Below are 24258 nucleotides of genomic sequence, written 5' to 3'. Positions count from 1 at the left end.
GGAGCGGCGGTTATTATGGCATGAAAGCTTTGTTGCTTAAATTCTGCAACATGCATTTGGCTTTACTTCCTTAAAAATTTAATCGCTTCCTTTCTCTGCTATTTCCTCCGATGGCATTGAATGCAAAATCACTTCTCGATTCTCTAAGCCATGCGGAAACATTTATGATCCTCTATTGAATAAGGATAAATTTTTATACACATTTTTATGAAGCAGATCTTTTATTTAAAAACATTCATGAATTGCTTATTAATGACGCAACAGTCTTTTAGTAATAAAAATGAATAAAATAATGGTTCCTCCATAACTTTCTTGCATACTTTCAAATAAAGTTATTATTTGCCAATTGCCTTCCTTCCCTCACATAAAATTATGAACCTTCGGTAAAGCATCGGTGAATGTTTTGCAGGTAGTGGCGAATAAAAGTTACCAAATATGGCGAATGTTTGGCATTTAATCCTTGGCATGCGGTTAATAGTATCCTAAAATCGAATTTGTATTTTAGACTAATCGACTGAAACCAAGATTTCACACAGAATTACTATTGCAGTCACAAAATAACATACCAAGTTTCATATATTTAAGTCATTATGCTATTGAGTTATCGCATTTGCATGCTTGTGAAAGTACAGTTAGACAGAAGGTCAACCCCTTAACGGATTTCGTACTAAATTTGATCGATCTACAGTTCTGATGTTTAAAGCGCCATTTTTTTATATTGTGTTAAAATATTTTTATATTATGTTAAAATATTTTTAGGCTTGAAATTAGAATAAGAAAAGGATTCATTTAGCTTATTAGATAAATTTAATTTGATTAATTAATTAATTTGGTTAATTAATAACTAAGTAACAAATCAAGACACATCCTTTTGTCTGAGATAAAGAACTGAAGCATCTAAGTTTCTGACTTACTAAAAAAATTTGTCAGAACTTATGCCGAACTGCATAATTTCATACAAAGATCGATACATTTGGTGGGAAGCATACTTCCCACGGCCCTAGAAAAGGTTAAACTGTGTACTAAATTTGATCATAGTTCTGATGTTTAAACCGTGTACTAAATTTGATCGATCTTGTATTAAATTTGATCGATCTACTGTTCTGATGTTTAAACTGTGTAAAAAATTTGATTGATCTACTGTTCTGATGTTTAAACTGTGTACTAAATTTGATCGATCTACAAGTTCTGATGTTTAAACTGTGTACTAAATTTGATCGATCTACAGTTCTGATGTTTAAACTGTGTACTAAATTTGATTGATCTACTGTTCTGATGTTTAAACTGTATACAAAATTTGATCGATCTGCAGTTCTGATGTTTAAACTGTGTACTAAATTTGATCGATCTGCAGTTCTGATGTTTAAACTGTGTACTAAATTTGATCGATCTACATTTCTGATGTTTAAACTGTGTACTAAATTTGATTGATCTACTGTTCTGATGTTTAAACTGTGTACTAAATTTGATCAATCTACAGTTCTGATGTTTAAACTGTGTACTAAATTTGAGCGATCTGCAGTTCTATGGTTAAACTGTATACAAAATTTGATCGATCTGCAGTTCTATGGTTAAACTGTATACAAAATTTGATCGATCTGCAGTTCTGATGTTTAAACAGTGTACTAAATTTTATCTACTTCTTTTTGTTTTGCAATTATCGCGTAAATTTATATTCAGGTAGCTAAGCTATACAGACTTTGAATTGATTTCGTTCAAAAGTTGATTAAAAATATATACAAATTTGGTTTAAAGATAATATACCAAATTTCATCTCAACTCAAAGCGTTTTTAAGTTATCTTTGTCACAGACAGATTGACAGAGATATTGCTAAAAGTGCGTTTTTCGAACTCGGGGAATCTGAAACGTAGAGATTTGTCAAAATCAAGAGTTCGAGTTTTTTGACAATAAATGTACTACCCTTATATTTCATAAACGAGAAAATAAAAGTGTAGATGAGAAGACTAGTTTATTGCATTGCAAATCGAGTTGTAATTCGTAGCAAATGCAGCATTCATTCTTAATCATACACGCTTAACATCTATGTTAAATTCAAACCCTTATACCCAAACACATAATTATTGCAGTTATCAAAAATAAAAATAATGAAAATTACGGCGCATAAAATCAATTATATTACGGATCACTTGTTACCGAAATGCTAATCTGATCAGTAGCACTTTAAACGTTAAAATTTTAAAATAATGTTTTAAACATGCATACTTATGTGAATATTAAGTAAGCTTTAACTAAAAAAATCAATATTTTCAGAGAGTTTGTGTTCGCAAACTATCTTTCATACTTCTTTAATTAAAAATATAAATATTCTCCAAATACTTCACTTGAAAAACAAAAAAACACAAGTTTTATTTTGTATCTTCAGCATATTATTACTTCAAATTAAAACGTCAAGAGAACTCCAGTAGTCAGTTTGAATTAAAATCTTTTATTCGCATTTGATTTTAGGGGTTTTTTTACTCAATTGGATATCGTCGACCTCATTTCCAAAAATAAAATTCTGTTTACATATTGTAACAAGCCATATCATTTCCCAACAAAATGGAGCTATAAGCAATAAATAGAACAAACAGCGACTATTTACCTTAGAAAACAATTAAAAGAAGTATATTTAGCTCACAAAAGAAAAGTATCTATATTATGTAAGGACTTAAACGAAATACAATCAATGTACAAAATTAGCTCAATATCGCCTGAAGCTTTCTTACACAAATAACGTTTCTTGAACATTTTCTACTTCCTGTATATTGTGATACTCTTGTGTATTTATCACGACACAAGCATTTAAAATAAACTTTTTTTTTCTCTCACAACAGTTTCCTCTATATTGTTAAGCTACAATCAGGTCCAAATCAACAATTAGTTGCTTTCAAAGTTTTACGTTAACGCTTTCATATTTAAGATGCCTTCAGAGCATTTTCAGTCGTTAATTCTTAAGTGTTATATTTATGAATTGAAGTTTAAATGAAGCATTGAACTTAAGACAGCAATTGATTATCAACAGGTGATAAGATTTAGCCGTGTAGAAAGAAGGAATTTACTAGGATTGTCCAGAGGCCTGAACATAAACGTTAATATTTAAGTACTGTGCTACAAAGCTTTCAACAATAAACAAGACTGAACTTAATAGATTTTGCCACAAATATTCTAAGATGTAAGAGAATGCGGAAATTTTTTTCCGACCTTGTTTTAATCATTTCTATATTTATTTTTAATTGCTTTAAGTTCCCTCCTTGAACAAAGTGTACTGTTAATTCTATTGTCTTTTAATTTAGTTCGAGCTTAATATTAAAAAATGAAATTAATTTTCAGGTGTTTTCGACTTTTGAATTTAAAAGAAAGGTAGTTAAATAGGATGTTAAAAGGATGTTCGAGTGAACTGTAATGGCAAAACTATTTTCAATCATAAAAATAGAATAATATAAATAATATAACAAATAGGAAAAAATACAGGCGTTCTTAAAGATTTATATTTTATTTTATTCTAAGGTTTTAGAATAAAATAAAACTGTAACATGTTCGAACTTCTTTTTAAAACAGTAACATATTCGTCGATTTTATTTTTAAAATATGATTGATAAATAAGTGTAAGGAGTTTTCAGTAAAAGCAGAAATATTTTTAACCAATTGAGGTTAACCAATTTCCTTATGATTAATTCTTTGTTCCAAGGAAATAATGCAAAAGAAATAAATGTTGAAAGTAAAAGAAAGAAAAAAGGAATGTTGAAAATAAGAACGAAGTGTTGAAAATTAGAAATAAATGTTGAAAGAAATGTTAAAAGTAAAAGAAATAAATGTTGAAAGTAATTTTATTTGCATATTTAAGTGATTTATTTATAAATTTGAGCTCTCATTAAATGAGTTGTTTTATCCTAAAAAATTCAAATATGTGTAATGCAAGACTTTAGTACTAGATACAAGCAATTCTGCTGAATGAATGAATTACACCTTAAAATATTATTTATCGAATTATTTTTCCTTTAAATTTCTAACTTTATATTTGAATCATTAGTAAAGTTTTAGTGCAGATTAAATACAGAAAAGAGGATAATACTTTATTAAATAATGAAAATTTGATTAATCTATAATTAAATATTTCTATAATCTACTGCTTTTTGTCAGAGTTACGCTCTTCTTTTGAATACAATTAGATAAAATGAATTTTGAATACCGTACCTCCCTAAAAAATCTACACTAAATGATACATTCGCAATAGTGCAGGTGTCATATTGATTTAAACTGTACTTTTAAATACAGTAAGGAAATAAAAAAAATAATTATAAAAGTGTGTTTTAATCAATAAGATCAAAGCAGACTTAAGTTAAAATTTTGATATTTATTCTAAATTTTTAAGCAGTTAAATTGTTTCCTAACTCTCTTGTTAAATTATTGTAGCATTAGATGCTAATAATTTAAATCGATTTCAATCGAATAAATTTTTAAATTGAAGTATAAACTCTTTGATGTTTTTTCAGAATAATTTACATCTCAAGACAGTAATTTGTCAATAACTTTTTTAATTAAAGATGATTAAATAAAACTGATAAATCATCTTCCTTGTTCCGAAGCTTACTAACATCAAACAAAATAGGATCGTTTAATATCAAATATGAGGTAAATGTTTCAATCCCTTTAGGATCTGAAATGAGATGTATGTCACCAATCATTCAAAATGATCGTGTTATTTCCTTGGAACAAAGAGTTAAGCATTAGGAAATTGAAGAAACGAGGATTAATGACGAAATTGTATGTTTCCTGTATGCTCTTGGCACTTTAATAGGATCTGTTGGTTACATTAACTGTTATCAGAAAAAAAAAAATCCACTGACAAATTACGTGATCCAGTAAGAGGATTGCTAATTCGAAATGAAGTGAGGAGATCCGATTTAAACTACGGAAGAAATAATGTTGCTTTTTATTTAAATATATCCTTCCATTTCAAACTGACGAACCATAGGATATAGAAAAGGGACTTTTTAAATCTTTTAAGAATGCAGTTTTTTGGATTGTTATCGCATTTTCTCGATAGATTTATCAATTTTACACCGATTTCAAATCACTATTAGATCTTAAATGAAATAAAGGAATATTTTGTTGACAGGTTTATTAGTTGGGAGTTTTTATGAGAAAAATTATGAGCGCTTGTTTATTTGATTTCTTGGCAAAAGAACCTTCATTTTTCAACTTCCTTTCTACAATTCATAAGCAATTTTGATATCGTCTTACATTTATTGCTTAAAAATCTAGGCATAAAAAAGTTGTCTTTAAATTAAATTCAAGAATAGCGAGCATTTCCATTAAAAAATGTAAGCAATTAAAAATCAGTGGTATCACGTTTAATTTAAATTGGTTTAATTCGATAATTTTAACCTATTATTTACATTTTATTTGAAATGCTGTAACTGATATCTTAAAAAAAAAGAGAATTGGAATGTCTAGATACGAGACAACATTCAAAAAATATATTTGAAACAAAAAAAGAAAGACATGCTTCTTTTTACCCAAAAATGAAATGCTGCAATTATATGGATGGATTTTTGAAAAATGAATTTTATCCCTTTGTAATTATTATTTTTTATTTTTTAGACTTTAATTCATTATTAAATCTTAAAATAGTTGTATTTCAAAATTAAAACCAAATGGGTAATCCAGCAGAGGATTCAATTTTATTAAACTAATTCATTGATGATAAATTCTAAAAATAATAAAATAGTATACTTGCAATTAATAATACACAAATATGTAATATTTCATAGTTCCAAGGCATAAGACTGAGGGTGTAAAATCAATTAATAACTCCACTTCTACAAACATGAAACAACAACCTCTACAGAGGGTCTCTAGTTCTTAAAAGATAAAAATCATTATGAAAACGATAGTAAATAAAAATTGTATGTCGTTTACATTAACTATGTTAACTTTAGATGTGTTTGGCCTTAATATGTATTAATGAATTGCTTGTAAATTGTTGGTGAAGGAATAAATTGCTTCGAATAAAATATGTATCAGTTGAGTATTAAATTGTATCATCAAATATGTATTAATTGAGAATCAGTAAAATATGTGTTAGATATGAATCTTTTGTTATCCGCAATTCATTTAAAATGAAGAGATTTATAAATTTTAAATTTTCAAATGAGATGAAACTTGTTAATAAACGCAGAACATACTGGATTATAGCTATAATTTTCAGTACTGGAAATTTAAATTATTTCCGTTTAAGTGGCGTTAAATCAACATTTTTCTATAAAACAAAAAGGATTCAAAAATGTTTTTCTCATTGAAATTATTTATAAGAAGTTTCATACAAGATGTTCGAAGTCAGAAGTTTCAAGCCTTTAAATTAAAGAAGAGAGTATTTTTTTTTTCAAAATTTGTCTCATTATAACCTCATATATATGAATCTAACACATATTTACTTTAAATTGCTTCAGGTAGAAAGTCGATTAGCAAATTTTTAATTAATAATTATGAAGAGTGCTTATTACGTATAAAACAAAATTCCTTAAAAAATGTCTTGCAATGTTTTGCTCCTTTTTTATTAAATAGGAAACCATTTTATTATTGTTTATCAATATATCATTGCAGATAGTTTTATTACTTTAGAAATATTATTTCTTAATGTTTAGATCCGAGTATTTATTTTAAAGCTTTATAGTTTTTACCCTTTAAAAAAAATCTAATTTCAGAAAGAGTAATTCCAATCTTATATTGATTAAATTCGGTTATTCTTAAATTAATAAGGTAACTTTTTATAAATTGATTTTTTATTTATTATATTTAGAGCCATTGGAAGTGGGAATCTATCGACGGACCTGAGCAAGTTACCATCATCCGTAGAATGCAGAAATTCTATCCTATTTATTACTTTACAACAAATCCATTAGCATAAAGAAGGATTAGAAGAGATTAGTTTAAAAAAAGAAAATTGTTAAGAATTTTTGAGAAAAAAATAAGCTAATAGTTATTAAGGTATTCTTGAGATAACGACACCGATGTCACCGATGTGAAGCAACTTTTCCTTTCTTTTCGTGTTGTGTAAATATATACCAATTATATAGATATATTTTATTTCTACTGCTGCCCTTAAAATTTATTCCGAATTGTATAGATTTTTAGAATGTGAAAAAAAAATGTTTAGAAGAATGCTAGAATGTTTAGAAGTTTAAATGTGAAAAAAAAATGTAACAAGTTTGTATCAAAACTCTAGTATAAAACCAGAGGGAGTAAATTTCATGAAACTTTATCGCATAATCCATAGTAAAGATATTATCGCATCTCACTATATGAATGTATTTGGCCGCAAATGCTCAGACCTTTAAAAAAACACCCACACAGAGTGTTTTATGTTTTATAGTCTAATGAAGAAAATAAAATATATAATTTGGACGAAGTTTTATCGATTGACGCAGAATTGAGCAAATCTTCGCCCCAGAACTAATATTTTAGTAACTAATATGAACACCAAGAACATTTCAGTTATATAAATCTCTGCACGTTTTTCAGTTATTGTCTGCAGACCGCGGTGGCCTGGTGGTAAGGTCTTGGCTTGTGAGCCGTAGGGTTTCAGGTTCGAGACCCGATTCCACCAAAGAACCGTCGTGTAAGGAGGTCTGTTGCACGTTAAATCCGTCATGCCAAACGTTCTCCCGCTGGTGTGGTGTGGTGTGGTGTGGAGAGAGGGGTGCCAGTTCAGGTGTCGTCCTCGTCATCTGACCGCGGTTCAAAATGACGAGGTCCGTCCCAAAATAACCCTAGTGTTGCTTTACAACGGAACGTTAATATAACTAAACAAAACAAACAAACAGTTATCGTCTGCGCATGTATGCGAAAATATAGACAAAGTCAAGCTTTGAACGAATTTGTTTTAAAATTTGATATGAATCAATACTTTAGATGCTAAAAGTGTGTTCCAAATTTTATTTATCAAGTAGTTTACCTTTTATAAATATTGTGCTCTCTTCTAATCGGATTCAAAGAATAAGTTTCTGTAAATGGTTTCAAATTTTGACAGAAATCTAAACATTTGATGTCCTTTATGAGTTCTAATTAAAATTTTTAAAAGGAGCATTAATTAGATGAACTGACTTACGAAGATTTTAAAATAAAATTTTTCATTTTTTTATTAGAATACAAGTAAATTGCATTTTCATAAAACAAAATGTATTTACAAGGTTTTAAAATTAAATCAACGATGTATAATTGAAGAGAGGAAAAAGCCCGCCCTATTGAAATAGAAAATAATAGCTGCCTGTATACAAAAACGACATTTAAAATGTCAGGATGCGGCATGAATTTTTCAGGTTTTTGTTCTTCAGAATTCAGAGTCTGTAACAAAAGTGTGATGATAAATTTGAAATTGATATATTTCTATCACCATCTAGATTTTTTTTTTGTAACCTGTTCTAGAAAAATGGAAGGGTGAAAAAGTCATCCAATGACGTTTCACGACCCAATCGTTGCGAACATGGCTCGATAGATATAAGTTAATAAAAAGAAAATTCATTCGCATATCAGTTCAATTGATCATGATTACACGTTTTACACTTGCACGTAATTGATAATACTACTAATCAATCAATTAAATATGACATTCTATGAATGATAAATTGTGTAAGAAATGATTGTATAATAAAAAGTGTAAATTTATAAAGTTAATAACCAGATGACATGAACATGTCATTATTTTGTCACAATTATTGACAAATTAGTGAAAGTTTTATATAAAACAATTTCTATTTTCTTTATTGGTGTATATCTAAAGGATGAAGATAAAATATTAGTCAGTAAGAGATTGAATATTTTGGGGAAAAATATTCATATTCCAAAGAACATTACATATACGATTGAAATATGTGTTACAGTTGCGTATTCATATGGAATAACAATCTTAATCGGAACGAACACATTACAAATCCTTTTAGTGCAAAGTACTTTAATTTTTATAAATGTAAAAGCTATAAATTTTTTTAAAAAAATTATTATTCTTTACAATTTATATTTATTTTAAGGTTATAGACGTTTTAAATGGTATATAGTATGTGCTTGTGCGATTGGAAGTAGCTATATTTCTTATTGAACAGTTTGCGCTCGGATGGCCTTACTCACCATTCAAGATGGTGTATCTTTTACACATTTTATTTATTTATTTTTCAATTTTCAATGTTGAAAACACCTACAGAATGGTAAAAAGATATAAATTTGACTGAAAACAATTATGTATACTTATTTTTCAGAGCAATAAACAAATTTTTGTATTAGGTGAATAATTATGCATCGAATTACTTTTCCGTGTGCAAAGGGTTAAATATACATATGGAGTTATTCATAATACTTTTTTATCTTAAATATTAGCATTAAAATATAAATTTCTCTCCACATCAAAAACGCATCTTTTACTTTGATTACGATAGAATAAAAAAAGGTTACGAAAAATCAATACAAGAATTAGTTATTTAATAAAGTGATTGAAATAAATCTTTGTCTTTAAACAATAAATCCAAGTTCCTTCAAAATTTAATAGAGATTTTAGAAAATAATATATCTATGTTCTTGGGATATATCAATTGATTCTAGATAAATCTGATAATATTAGATGAACAAAAAATAGATATTCTTTTCAATTATTTTAAGCTTTCTGTTTGTTTGTTTTCTCATTACTAATATGTTTCTTTGGAATGACCATGTATTTCACTATAATCAAAAGGGTATTTAGTTTTAATGTAAAAATTATACCAATATATGCAATTAATTTAAATCGTTTTAATTTTTTTACAAATGTATATGACTTTTTACTGATGTTTATGACAGTTGTATTTAGGACTGCAATAAATTAATAAATAAAAAAAAATGCATTGAGTCGCAATCATAATGTATTTTATAAATTTGCTTTCACCGTCTTAAATGCACACTGTGAAATATTAAATTTTAAGTGTACGCTTCTGTTTCTTAGTCATGCATTTTATCAGAAAGATAATGAAATCTGCAATTAATATGGAGATATCACTTTCTGAAGAAAAAAAGCTTTATTTCATTAACAGTTAAGAATTCGCCAACATCTTCGCATAAATCTAAGTATATTTTGATTTTAAAAACTGCATTAATACAATTTATATTTTTTAAAACACTGTTATTCAATGACTACTTAGAATTTTTTATTTTTATTTTAATGTTAGTCGTCATCTTTAAGTAATTCTAATACATTTAGTTTAAGTTTTAATACATTTAATATTTTGTTCTGGAAGATGCTCTTTATCAAAACTTAAAAATCTTAAATTATAATTATTATACACAGGAGGTTCGGTTGAAATTAAGACATATAAACATATATGAAATACTCGCGAACAAATGTCGGTAATCTGCGACGTGAACGGATAACAGTGAGCTGAAAGTGATTTAAAGATGTTCGAATGTAATTTAACGCTATCTACAAACTTTCGATGAGACTTGCATCTCTATCTGTAAAACCAAGTCTACAAATCAAATCGAATTTTGTTGTTCGCTAACAGTTTACGCACAATTCGGCTCAGAACAGTGTATATTAATCTTTATGTTCATAATTCATTCGGAAATATTGCTGTGACTTGGCAATACAGTTTCGACTTCAAACATACATCCTCATTTATAAACTGCAGGTTATAATTTCTAATACCAGTATTATGTGATAGTGACTCATGTTGAATTTAATCTAGGAACCCTAACAATATGATACAATGTGATTACTTGTATACTTTTCGATGTTGTCATTTGACGACTGCTCAAAATTGCAAGGTTCGTCTCAAGGGAAGAGTCGGTCGCTAATCTAAGAGTGAAAATATCCACTTCTAGGATTTTTTAAAGCATTTGGACGTTCACAGAGCGACACTAAGGAGGTTATGTCAAATTTATATTGTAAAAGCGATAAGCATGAACCATTAATTATAATAAATTTAACTTTGAAAAAAGAATGAATACTGGCAATCTCTTATCTTCAAAGTTAGGATTTAATTTCGATAACAAAAGATACGTTAAAAGAAATGAAAAGTAATTTGATTAGCAAATGTGCCATCAAAATGTAAACACTTTTTATTATTTTAGTGATAGGAAGGGATTATTGCATCTCAGTAAGATTAAGTTTGATTCTAACGATTTTTCTTTCGCCTAATTCTTATTTTATACATTTCTGCTTTTTAATCTTGCTTAAATCTTCAATTCAAAACTAATGAAAATGAATGTTTAATAAAACAAGAGCAAGGATTCCTTTTAAAGGGTTCCAAGTTTAAGTGCGTTGCTTACTAGTGGGGCAACAAATTATGCTAATGAGTATAGACAGGTCAGTAGGTTATTAGTGACCTTAAAGCTGGTGACCAACTGTTGCATGGCGATATAAAAGACATCACTGGTTTTTTTTGTCATTCAATAAATGCATTAATTAAGAATTCTTTGGAATAATAGTATCATTGACCTATACCTTCCGGTAAGGTTCGTAAAAATCAAATGTTATGATGGAATGTTTACAGTAGTGACCAACACACTGCCCACGTGCTTAAAGTTTCCTGTTATGCATTTGCAGATTTTCAAACAAGGACAGACTTATACTGTTACATAATTTAGACAGTTACCTCTTTTTTTTCCTTGAAGATAGAACTTTTGAATGAGAAAAAGGATCAAAGCATTTAAATACATAAGTGTTGTAGCAGAAAAAAAAACTACAAATTTCCATATCATTCATGAAACAAACTACAAATTTTTAATAAAATTTTTTACGGGTTTATAGATTTTTAAACAAGGATAAATTCATACCGTTACATAATTTAGATTGTTAATTCATTTTTGTCTCAAGATAGAACTTTTGAATAAGAAGAATGATCAAAGCATTTAAATACACAAGTGTTGTAGCAGAAAAAAAAACTACAAATTTCCATATCATTCATATAACAATCTACACATTTTCAATAAAATTTTCATATTATTAATATGATTGATTTATTGAATTTTTTTAAATAGTTTTATAAGTAGTCGATTCAATTAATTATGTTTTTATAAAATACTTGAGCAATTCCCGATATTTTTATTTTGTAAAATATTTCATTTTTTGATTTATTTCTAAAATGTTTCAAATTGTCCTTGCATTTCTTCTTTCCTTTTTTATTTCCAACAGCCCTTCTTCCTTAAAACGACCAATAAAAAATTTTCAATAATTTCTTTTAAAAACACGATCATTCAATTGGATCTGAAACACGATTCATTAAATTTAACAAGGCGTCAAAATGATTGTGATTATCAGCTAAATTAATTAAAGAGTAATGATACATTTAAATATGCAAATATAATAAAATGAAAACTAGATACAAATATCTTGGACATTTGCCACAAACCCTTATTATTAACCTTGTCCTCTAAAACGATCCAGTTTTGCTTTTTAACGGTATTGTAAATCATGCATATTCAAAAAATTCAGTTAAATTATTTATTATTCTTTAACGATAACGGTTCTTTCATGACAACTACACAACACTCATTTATGAAAAGAAATATCCAAAACAATCTCGAAAAAACCTTCATAAGTTGTAATGATTTAATGATTTGTGAAATAACAACTTTTACGTGCAAGTTAGAACCAAGTACGTTTCGCATACAGTGCGGAAGTACAGCGTTAAGGGGGTGTTGATCCATCTCAGTAGTCGCCTTTTTTTCGACCTTGGATACAAAAAACAGTCTGCCACCGGGATAGCTTACAGGTGGGCATATTTCTGTTTTACGGCACACGCCTAACCTATGAAGTGACATATTTGCTACGCATATAACAAGGATACTCTTATTTTATGAAGGACGGCGTCTAAATTAAGAAATAAACGATGGAATTTTCAAATTAAGAAAAATCCCAAATTGTATCTTTCAATCAAAAGAACACGAAAGCCAGTTTTTTTTCTCTTTTGAACTGCTATCTGATCAACCCTGATGCTAGATATCAAATTGCAAAAATTGACACACTTTTTTGAAATGGTGCTGTGCGTTTATGGATTTTTTGGAAGGTCATTTTTTTTTATCAATTGATATAAGTGATTTTGATATTTCTGGTTTAAATTGCATGATATTTCCCAAAGTCTCAGTAATGTTTAGTGATTAAGATTTTGTAATATAAGAATGGCGGTTGGTTTTTGAAATTCTCCCTCTGTAGATTGATTATGACATTTCTACTGAAGGAGAGGATATCAATGAAAAAGAAAAGGATACCACTAATAAAATGATTGTTTCCCATTTATATTACAAATAAAAGTTACAGGCCCCAACATGGTAAACTCAGCAACCATACATCCCAAGTTTTTTAACATGTTGCTGCAAATGACGGCTGTAGCCGCCCGAGTTGTGGCGATATGTAGGCAAATGACGGCGATTATAACCGTCATTTTTTCTGAGAAAAGAAAAAAATGTCATAATGAGCAAATGATGGTTAGAGCCGTCAAAGGTTATCATGGAAAATCTGTGACAAAATATGATAATTTTTTAAACGTATGACTTATGCTCAATTTCATATGACAGTCTTAAACAATTGGCAAACAATGTGTTACTAAGCCCGATAGTCAAGTTAAAAGTATGCGGCAACATGTTAAGTATCATTATTAAAGAAATCAGCTTGACTCAATCAAAAGCATTCGAAGATTTTGTCAAGAAACTTTGCAAGAAAACATTCTAATAATAAACTAAACATTGCAAGAAAATAATAAACTAATTCATTTGATGGTGATATTCTGCAAGAATTGATAGAATTTAAATATGCATCAATAAAATCCTTGCTTTTTTTTCTTGTATACACTCGGTGATCTTAAATCTGGCACTAAATTGAATAAATATGTTTATATTTATTAGTATTTGTGCAAATGTAAGCTACAATTAAGCTGAGGGACTATTTTTCTACTCACAATTTTGCAATACATTATGTTATGATCGAATTAACTTAATGCTATTCAGTTTCGAAATTATCTTGAAAGTGCATAGATATTTATGGACTCGAAACTTAAAATAAAAATATCTTGGAAACATAAAATCCTTGAACACACCTCGAATTTTTCACGTTATGTACAAACTGTAAAGAATAATTCTAATCAATTTGTTTAGATATCAACGGCTTTGTTAGCCTAATTTTTTACATCAATGCTAACTCTACTTTTTGCAATACAGAAGGTAGCAAGGTAGCGTGTGCCCACGTGAATTTGGCAACAAAGAATCATTAAGAAGAACATTATCGCGGGCCTTTCACAATGCCCAAAATGCATTTAATCGACCTTTACAGAAATGAAAACAGTTGGCAGTAATTTCCTTCGTAAAATTTATGGCCAATAATTTTTCATTCATGCCATTAGAAACCTTGGTTAAGCGCATTGTATATGCCAAATGAACATTTATAAAACTGATATAAAGAAATTACCTTTCTACTTAAAATGTATCTCAAACAATGATACAAAAGCAAGGCACCGATTACTGACAAGCACGTGTAATTATTATTGAAAGGGTTTGCAATTTTTTTCGTGACTGAATTTGTTCCAATTACATTTCATGTAGTTCGTTTCACTAACTATCACCATATGCTCGAGGCAGATGAAATTTTTACAGCCATTTTCATGAGTTTGGTGAAAAAAGCATTATTTTGAGATTAAAAGACCGTTTCGAGTAATGGTTTTTCGAACCAGAATCGCCAACAGCAGTTTCAGTTACCTAGAAAGCTTTGTGCAATTTGAATCGCTCTACTGGTGCTAAAACCAGAAATCGTTCATTAAGCGTGCTTTTTTCTCTTAGAATTTCTTAAAAGCTTTCACTTTCGGTAATTCAACTGCTTTAGAAAACTGTAACATTTCTAAGTTTAATTTTTTAATTATTTGAATTGTAATCATTAGTAAGGTAATTATCAACATTTTATTTGTTACAGCTTTGTGCCTACTTTAAAATCGTTAATGTTAATAGCAATAATAAGTTATTGAATTAAGAAGAATAATAGAATTAATGAATGCAGATCTATTTAATGCTATTCAAAGCTTCTTGTGATATTAATAATATGTTGTATTGATAAAGGCGTATTTCATTTGCAGTTAAATAATGCTAAATCTTCTAACTTTAAAAGAGCAATTCTTGTGTGTGTATATATATATATATATATATATATATATATATATATATATATATATATAGTGTATCTGGGAAAGATACACTTTATATATAATCTTTTAGATAAGATTTTGAATTTTAAATTTATCTATATAGGTGCCTTACCTGAAAAAATGGAATTTTACACACGCATACAAATTGTAGTTAAATATTATAGCCTTTTTTCTATCTAATCTTATACTGACAATGTCATATAGCGCCATTTTGGACCCAGATTCACCATGGTAAAATTGATTGTAAGTTAAAAAAAAATAGTAATAGACAAATTGTAAAATTCGTACTGCAATATAGCAGATTGTTTCGACTAACATGTTTAAACTAATTGCAGTCATGATTTTCTTTTTATTTAAATGACCAGTTCATACGTAGTTAAGGTGGGAAAATATTCATATGTAATCAGTATGTGATTCGTATCTAAATATTTTTTCCGAAAAGCACAATTTTACAAAAAAAAAAAAAAAAAAAAAAATGACGCTTGGTTTTCCAAATATTCTAATATAAAACTCGGAGAGTGTTAAATTAATACTATTGTCCGGAATTACGTGTTCTTAAATAATTTCGATTGCAGTGAATAATTTAGTCTGAAAATCATGCAAAATTTGGCATGTCACAGACGAAGAGATATTATTACCCTAACCGGAATTTTTCAGTTTTTTATATAACAATTTTTCCAACCAAAATATATGCATTTTTATGGTGTCAACAAAAAGAAATGGGCGTTGAAAATGATTTAAACTTCGTATTTTATTGGCAGTTCCTTAAAATATATCAATTAGTATTGAAATTCCGAAATAGAAGAATGTACAATTTTAAAATTTATCTACCAGAATTTACGTAAAGTAACCAGCTATAGTTTGAGAAATGAATTAATGCCCATAAAAGGTGTCAGATTGTTTAATTTAAAATATGACATATGTATATTTCATGAATTCAGTTTATGCGCGACTTAAAAATAGATTTTTCAATGCTGCCTTAATTCTTAAAAATAAAACCAATTTACCTTACCAGTTGCATGAACCTTTCAATTTCTGATTTAGCAAAAATCAGGGATTCTCTACTTTGAGAGTTTAAGTGTTACAGCGTTTCCCACTCTTATCGATAGCCATTACAATAATGATTATGATTCGATCTCAGTTAATATAACTTCGGAAAATTTCTAATGTTTCAAGCAATTTCTAGTTGTATCCATTTCTAGTAATATGTCAAGATAACAATTGAGTGATTTCTGTTTTTCAATGACAGACAACTGTTTTGAATGTCAATTCCGCTTAAAATGTTTCTTGCGTTATATACTATATGTTACTTTTCCTAATGGTAAAATTCAATTTTATTTTGTTATGTATTAACATAAATATTACGTAGGACATAATTTTATATTTAAATGATTTCATAAAAGATTTCTGAAGCATTATAGAGTTTCATTCCAGAACTGTTTTCACGCCAACTAGCTTACGCAGCGATGTTAAATAAATTCAAGGCACATGAATTTCATTTAATTGTGAAGCAGTAAAGATTAAATAACAATAAAAGACTAAATGTCTGACTAATTAATAAGTTAAATAAATTTTTTTAACAGTTAAAAAAAAATTTATCTACGTAGAAGGTTGCTGGTTGAGATCTCATGTACTCCTTAAAAGATTCCGTTCTTGTCGTCGTCGTAATAAAAAACTGGCAATCTGGAGGATAATTCAAATTTTGCCCAAATTCTGAGACAAATTTAATTATAATGAGAAATGCAACCAGTTATCGCTTTCATGCGCAATTTGACGAATAAAAAAAATGCCGTGAAAATTTTTTTTGTCATATATATTTTTTGCAAACATGCTGTTGCAACAACTAATTAAGTGGTGTCATCTAAGAGAGTGCGCCCAAAAATATATTTCAACTACTAAAATTTTCTTAACATATGTTACTATTGATTAACGCCTTGGGGAGAAATTATAATAATCCTAACAACAAATCAGAGGTTCCACTATATCTCCTCCACAGCCACGGCTAGATCTCTTCCACAGGAGCAGGACTGATTATATTTTTATCTGGGGAAGAGAGAATCAGCTTACTTATTCGGTGACTTCCTATCCACGTACTTGTGGTGTTCCATAAGAAAGAAAAGTGAATACTGCAAACAATTATGAAGAAACATTTTGCAATAATGATACAAGAAAATAACTCGTGATTTATTCCATGTCTATTTCTTATGTTTGTGTTTCAATATATTTATTTCCACGCATTCCTTTTCAAAAGGCATTTCGAGATTATTAAAAATTATTTAAAAAACACCACAACATCACAAGACTCTAAGATAGTTTCTTTTATTACTTATATGCCTGTATGTTTAAATACACATCTTCACTAAATTTTCTTTAAAAAAATATGAATTAATTATTGGAAATAATCTTACCTTCAAAACACTTGTTTCGATTCAAAGTTCTTTTCTATATAATCCCAATAAGCAATAAAAGCAAAATAACAACTGCGAAACTATAATTCAAGCTTTTTTCACAATAAAAAATAATGGTTTTTGAATGAACAAAGTTAACGACTCGGAAAATGGAATGCCGATCATTTCTCAACTGTTTACTTATTTTAGAGTAATTTCAAAAACTATCGTCATTCATAAACACGAGTTGATTTAACGGTTCGTGAAGTTGTTGGTACATTTTTATCATTCATTTGTATGTTACAAGCAAAGATAAAGCTATTTTCAAAGTATGCAAGCAAATACTTTGATAGTGCTCATTTTAATATGCAAATACACTGATTATCGACTTATCATACACCAATTCACTCTTATTTGTCCAATTTTACCCTTGTGTATCACAAGTTCTTGCTATTGTTATCTTATTTGTTATCAATTACGATCACTCAAATTATGTAGTTTATTTTTCATAGTATTTGCATGGCAAGCAATTATTTCCTATTGATCTCCAATTGACTAAATATATACATTTTGAAAGAATTTAGAAGTTTTTATTGTTGATTTGAGTAAAAAAAAAATGTTATAGGAAAAACCCATCCATTGTTATCATAATCTGAAGTAAAATGGTATTTCAAGATAAAGGAAGAGCTTATTCATGGGAAACAGATAAAAATTTCATAATTCTAGACATTGTTTCTCATACTGACAGATAAGTACTAGGCTGTAACACTGGAGCGAAGTGTCACACTGAAATTGAATTACTAATTATTGGCATCGTAAACTGGCATTTAATTAATCCATTTGACGACAAACAATGAAACCATCTTTTATTCAGACATTTAGAGGCATTTCCTTTAAACTGATTTTCTTTAAAACTTCGCTTGGATGAACAATAATTAAAATTTCAATTAAAACTTTTAATAAAAGGAATTAAGTTGTAAGGCATTTGTGTGAGTGGCCTTTTTTCCCTGTTTTTTTTCTACTTCCGCTCTTAATGATATTGTAGATCATAAAATTCAATCAGTCTTCTTTCTTTCATTTGTTGAGTTGAGAAAAAAATTCTTTTTTCCTCTACTTTTCCTGCTACCTACTTTAATTATCCTATTAAATGCGACGTTAAATTTTATTATCTTAGATTGTGAAATATTTGCTTTGATTGATTATGGTACTTAATTCGTTCGTTGATGATGTTTATGAAGCAGTTCTTTATGAGCCAAACGCGTGTATTTGCTTATTTGTCCGAATTTGATGAAACCAATAAGTAAAATTTAACACTAGGTTTACCATGAGTTGGCATATACCTATTTTTACAGATATTCGATATTTCACTTTCAATATTTCGACTTTCGATATTTAATTGGAAAAAAATATCAATTGTCCTATCTATTATGAAGTTACAGTAGAAAAAACTTTTATATTTTCAATATATTTGTTAAAGTGTGGTACAATGAAAAGGCAGTTCCTCTGTGTTTATTTACTAAAAAAAAATGTTTTTTTTCTATTTTAGGTTTTCAAGATTATCTATTCTTCTGCCATCTACTTCTACCAAAACATTGACTCACGCGTCTTCTTACTAACAACCTATAATAGATTCTATCATTATTTCATCTTCTCCTTTCGTCTTTGTTTTCTTGCTTCTTATATGCACTCATTTTACTAACGCACACTTTTTTCTATAACATTTCTGTAACTTATTTCTCTAACACATATTTATATCTATGTGCGTCCCTATCAAGCCGTTACATGTTTAAATATAAATGTATGTATTCTCAACAATATTTATTCGAATGGTCAAAATGACCCCTTCGGTAAAAGTAGGTATACTATATACATTCCTCCGAAACTAAAAAAGGAAAAAGATAACATGTGAGATTATATGTCTTATAAATGTAAGTATAAGTTAATGTATTCTCATAAAATACATCAATAATTTTCTTGAAGAAAATGAATAAAAAGTTTTCTCAGAGGGATCAGAATTGCCCCTTGGTAAACCTAGTGTTAAAGTTTGTAAGCTTTGCGGGAATAATTATAAACTGTAAATGCATTTGATTAACAATTTAATTGCATTTGATTAACAGATGTATTTAAAGTGTGGAGAAAGTAAAATGAGGCTATAAAAATTTTTCTAATGGATGTATTTTTATATTATGCTTGAATGAGAATTAAGTTGATTTTTAAAATAAAATTAATTAAATTGTCAGTCATTGGAAGGTTTTTTTTCCATACTCCGATTTTTAACTACACAGTAACTAATAATTAAGAGGAAACAATTTTCTTTCTTTTTTTATAAAAAATAATTTTTACCATCAGTTGAGTAAGGAATTTTTTCCCCTCCTTTTGCTTTTGGCATCATTCACTTAGTTATTGTTCATTGCAATATGTTGTTTCATTAACTATTTCTAATCCTATTTCAAAAATATTTACAATCTTTATCAAGGTTTATTTTATTTTTCGAAATAGCATACTATATTATTTCACAATATACAACATTCAAATTTTATATTGTATTTCGGTTTATTAGGTATAAATGATTTTTTTTTCTTTTTATAAGATTATTTGAATATATGTTCACATCAGTTTTCATTCTAATCGCATCATTAGTCATACAATTACTATATTTTAAATATTTTTTTATCAAAATCTAACTATATGATTGATATTTTGAATGCCACTCTGCGTTGTAAGTATATTCTATTTTAAAATATAAGTGCATATTATAAATTATTCACAATACGTGTATTCAATAATACTGGCAAGGCATATTTTTGAAATGCTGATTTAAATTCGTCTGCTTAAATTTTTTTTAATGAATAATGATTTTATCTAAAACAAAAAAATAACCAACTGCCATTCGCAATTGTTTTAAATTTTAAATTTCCTACTCTTTGATAACTTAATTAAATAAAACATTGTTTAGCTGCTTTATTACTTTAAAATATGATCAGTTATTGACAACAGTGAACGAAAAAAAGAAAAATATTGTAAAAGTTTAGTTTAAAGAGATAGAAAATATTAAGTTAATTTTAAATATCTGCATCCTAAATAATGTGTCAATTGTTTTTTTTTACAGTTTTTTAAGAACAAAAGTATCTATAAGACACAAAATAAAACATATTTCCCTGATATTCAATAATTCTTAAATATATTTTCACATACTTGACAATAAAAAATATAAAAAATTTTTGATAGAAATGCTGAATGCATTTATAATAGCATAGTAATTTTATTAATTTTATATTAAAGTTAATAATTTGTAGATCAGTTTTTTTTTCAGGGCCAATATCAACGAAGTCAAAAACCTTAAAAATGAAATTTTGCATTATTGGTCATTCCATAAATTAAATTTTAATTAAACTTACTTTTTTGCAGAATATTTTGTGTAAAATATATATTTATAATGATTTTGTTTAATCTTTACTGCGATAATAATCGTACTAAACATATATATGCATAGAATTTATCAAAATCAAATTGAGAGATATTTCCAAATTAATCGGGTATTATTATTTTTTATTTAAGAATGATTTTCAAACACAAATTGTTAGAGTGTTGTAAGCTAAATCTCTTTGTTTAAAATTTTATAATTCCTTACATCGCAGTGGGACGATTTAGATTTTTTCTATGATTTACTTAAATTTTAGTTATCCGAGCTGTTTATTCTCAATATGATTATTTTGTTCTTGATGCAAAGAAGTAATTTTAGGTAACTTAGATGGAACTTGCATAGAGCTATAATTATATATAATATAAAATAAAAATAAACATAAATATTGTACAATATGAATAGATTTTTTTTTATTATCTGTACTATAAAAAATAAGAAAAATAATGATCATTAATATTTATATTTCCACTACCAAAACTAACATGTAATAGAATATAAAAAGATAATTATATAAATAATATACAAGATATTAATGATATAAATAATCATATAAAAGAACATAATTATATTTAATTTCTTACAAATTATTGTTTTTTATTAAGACACATGTTTGTTTCATCAATTAGCAAAAATTATTTTCTTTCTCTTTTTTAACAACATTCTCTACATATTTAAAATTTGCTTGGAGTTCAAATTATTTTCATGAAATAATAAATAGAAGAAAATGTTTTTCATTAATACGATTGAGATATTTTGAAAACTCTTATCATTATTTTAAACTAGAACTTGAATAGATATGCGGGTTTTTTTTCTATTCCCTCCAATATGAAAAACGATTTTCAGTTTACAAAAAATAATATAAGCAAATAGGCGATTATTTATTTAGAGTTTTCTAATAAAATTAACGTAATAAAGGCTTGAAATATTACATTATGTAAGTATCATTTTGTTCAAGTAGTTGGAAATTTTATATGATAGTTTTTAAAGTGCTTGGAAAGCTTTACAATACATAATTCACATTAATTATATTAGTAATTTATATCTCTCGAATAAATTTGATTTGGGAGTCAATTTTAAACTAAATACAATAAATTCATCTTATCCGTTGAACTCCTATGACTTCTGTGGGTGTTAAACAGTGGCGGATTCAAGTGTTTTGAGACCCTAGGCAGAGCCCATAATGAGGCCCTTCTTTCAGTAAATAATAGGCGTAGTGATTGGGAGGTAAGGAGGATATGGATGTTCCGAATACCATGATGGCTAAATATTAATTTGCATACTTCCCTTTGATGAAAAATATGAAAAAAAAAGAGCGCAAAAATAATATCATGACGTAGACGCAGTTTGTGCTTGCAAAACTACTGATAATGACAAGGGGCGAAAAACTTATTGTACCACGGCCGCTACTTATCTACTTGCTGCCAATTTAATTTCACAGTGCAACTCCTTTTTAACATGTTAATGATTTATTTTATGCTAATATTTTTATTACTTTATGTACATCGTGAAAATACATTTAGATTTATATATTATGACACCAGATTGCTTAACATACACATTTGAACACAATATTAGTGAAGCAGACGTTTGATGAACAAAAGTATTCTAATAACTAAAAGAGCATAATGAGTGTAGTTGAAAATCCATTACTGTAGTTAAATAGTATTTAAAAAATAACTCGGAATTTCTGGATTGACCTTTAATAAAGCATTCATTTTGTGGGAAGTGGTTTTGGTTGTATCCATTTGTATTTTATAATAAAAAACAAATGTGTACAAGAAATTTTGGCAAATTAAAATTTCTTTTTGCTATATAAAAGTATATTCTTAGAGCTATAATGATGTGCCATTCTTGAAATGATTTTCAAAGATCTTTATAATGTGTAAGTTTATATTCATTAGCATAATAATAAAATAATTTAAGATGGGTACATTTTTGAAAAATATGTTATATTATTAGCATATTAAGGAATTTATCTAGACATTCTCTATCTTTTTCTTGCAACTACATTACCTTAAAAAACTTTTCTTAAGGTTATTTGCACGAATTAATATACAGAACTAGTTTGCATTAAGATGATGTCTTTATTGAAATTGGAAATACCGTTTATCATTCAGAAAATTTCATGGATTGTTTTGGAATATTTGTTTAATTTAGCTAATTTTAGTTAGGGTTAATAGAATACTATAAAAAATGAGTTTTTAAAATTAATATTTAAATGTTACGTGATCTACAAATTAATAATTTAATTAATTTATTAAATATGTCTCATATAATGGATTTAAGGGTACTTATATAAGAGCGTTACATATATGTAAGCATACTCTTTTTTTATTTTTTAACTCATTATCATCTATAATATTCTTATTATAAATTTAATTATGTGGTGTGTTATAGAATTTACATACACAGCAACTGTTTAAGAAATATTTAAGCTGCACTAAAAACAATTGGGGAAACTATTCAAGTTTTCAAGAATAGAATTAAATTAACAATGTTATTCCCATTCAAATTTTATTTAAATTTTTAAAATACTAAGACCTGAATTAATTTCAATTAATTTTTTAATCAATTTAAATTTAATTTTAATAAATGCATCTAACCGCATCAATGTTTATAAACAGAAGAGAATAAAGTCCCCGATAAAATAAAAATAAGTTTCAGTTCTCATACCAATCCATGTTTGAACTTCGTAACAGCATTTTCAAGAGCAGTATTCAAGCGAGCAGTGGAGAGAAGGTGAGAAAGCGTCTCATGTATTCCAGAAGACGCAGGGCATTGGCACAAAACTGTTAAGTCCCCCACTTACGGTTTCGGAGAGAGTTTTGAGTGACGTACAGCCAAAACACGGACATTTTATTCCAAAACTAGTTCATTTCGGTCACGCACCGTGGCGCACAGAATTTCTTCTCACCTTTTCTTCCAGGTGGGGAGGAAAAAGCGATGGGCGACAGAAAACGAGAGTTCCATGCAAATTGTTTTGCTATTCTGAGAATCGGATTCTCTTTTTCAAAGGCGTTCTGAATCGTGATGCAAATACTCACAATAAAAAAAAGAGATTTAATATAATACTTTATTGAATTGAATATTTTTTCATTTGAATTCAATTTATTTTCATTAATTCTGACAAAAATCAACTGATTTATATTTGATATGGGATCAATGTCATTCTTTCGGAAATATAAAAGTAGTTTCCTCCAAAATACAGGCATCTGAACGATAAAGAGTTTTAGTAAAATATTTGATTAACAATATATATATGTAATGATATTTTAAAGTCTGATTTAAACTTAA

General features: G+C 27.7%; 1 protein-coding gene across 1 annotated transcript in view; it reads right to left on the bottom strand.

The window, feature by feature from the left end:
* The window catches only part of LOC129981279 (peroxidase-like), a 60414-nt gene extending 36637 nt beyond the window's left edge, over positions 1 to 23777 (bottom strand). Inside the window, exon 1 of the mRNA XM_056092051.1 lies at positions 23638 to 23777. Within this exon, the coding sequence (XP_055948026.1) occupies positions 23638 to 23666 (29 nt within the window). The 5' untranslated portion in view covers positions 23667 to 23777. The remainder of the gene's footprint in view (positions 1 to 23637) is intronic.
* Positions 23778 to 24258: the final 481 nt, after the last annotated feature.

Source organism: Argiope bruennichi, chromosome 8 (assembly GCF_947563725.1).
Source record: "Argiope bruennichi chromosome 8, qqArgBrue1.1, whole genome shotgun sequence".
NCBI classification, from domain to species: domain Eukaryota; kingdom Metazoa; phylum Arthropoda; class Arachnida; order Araneae; family Araneidae; genus Argiope; species Argiope bruennichi.
This window is presented reverse-complemented; position numbering and strand designations above follow the sequence as displayed.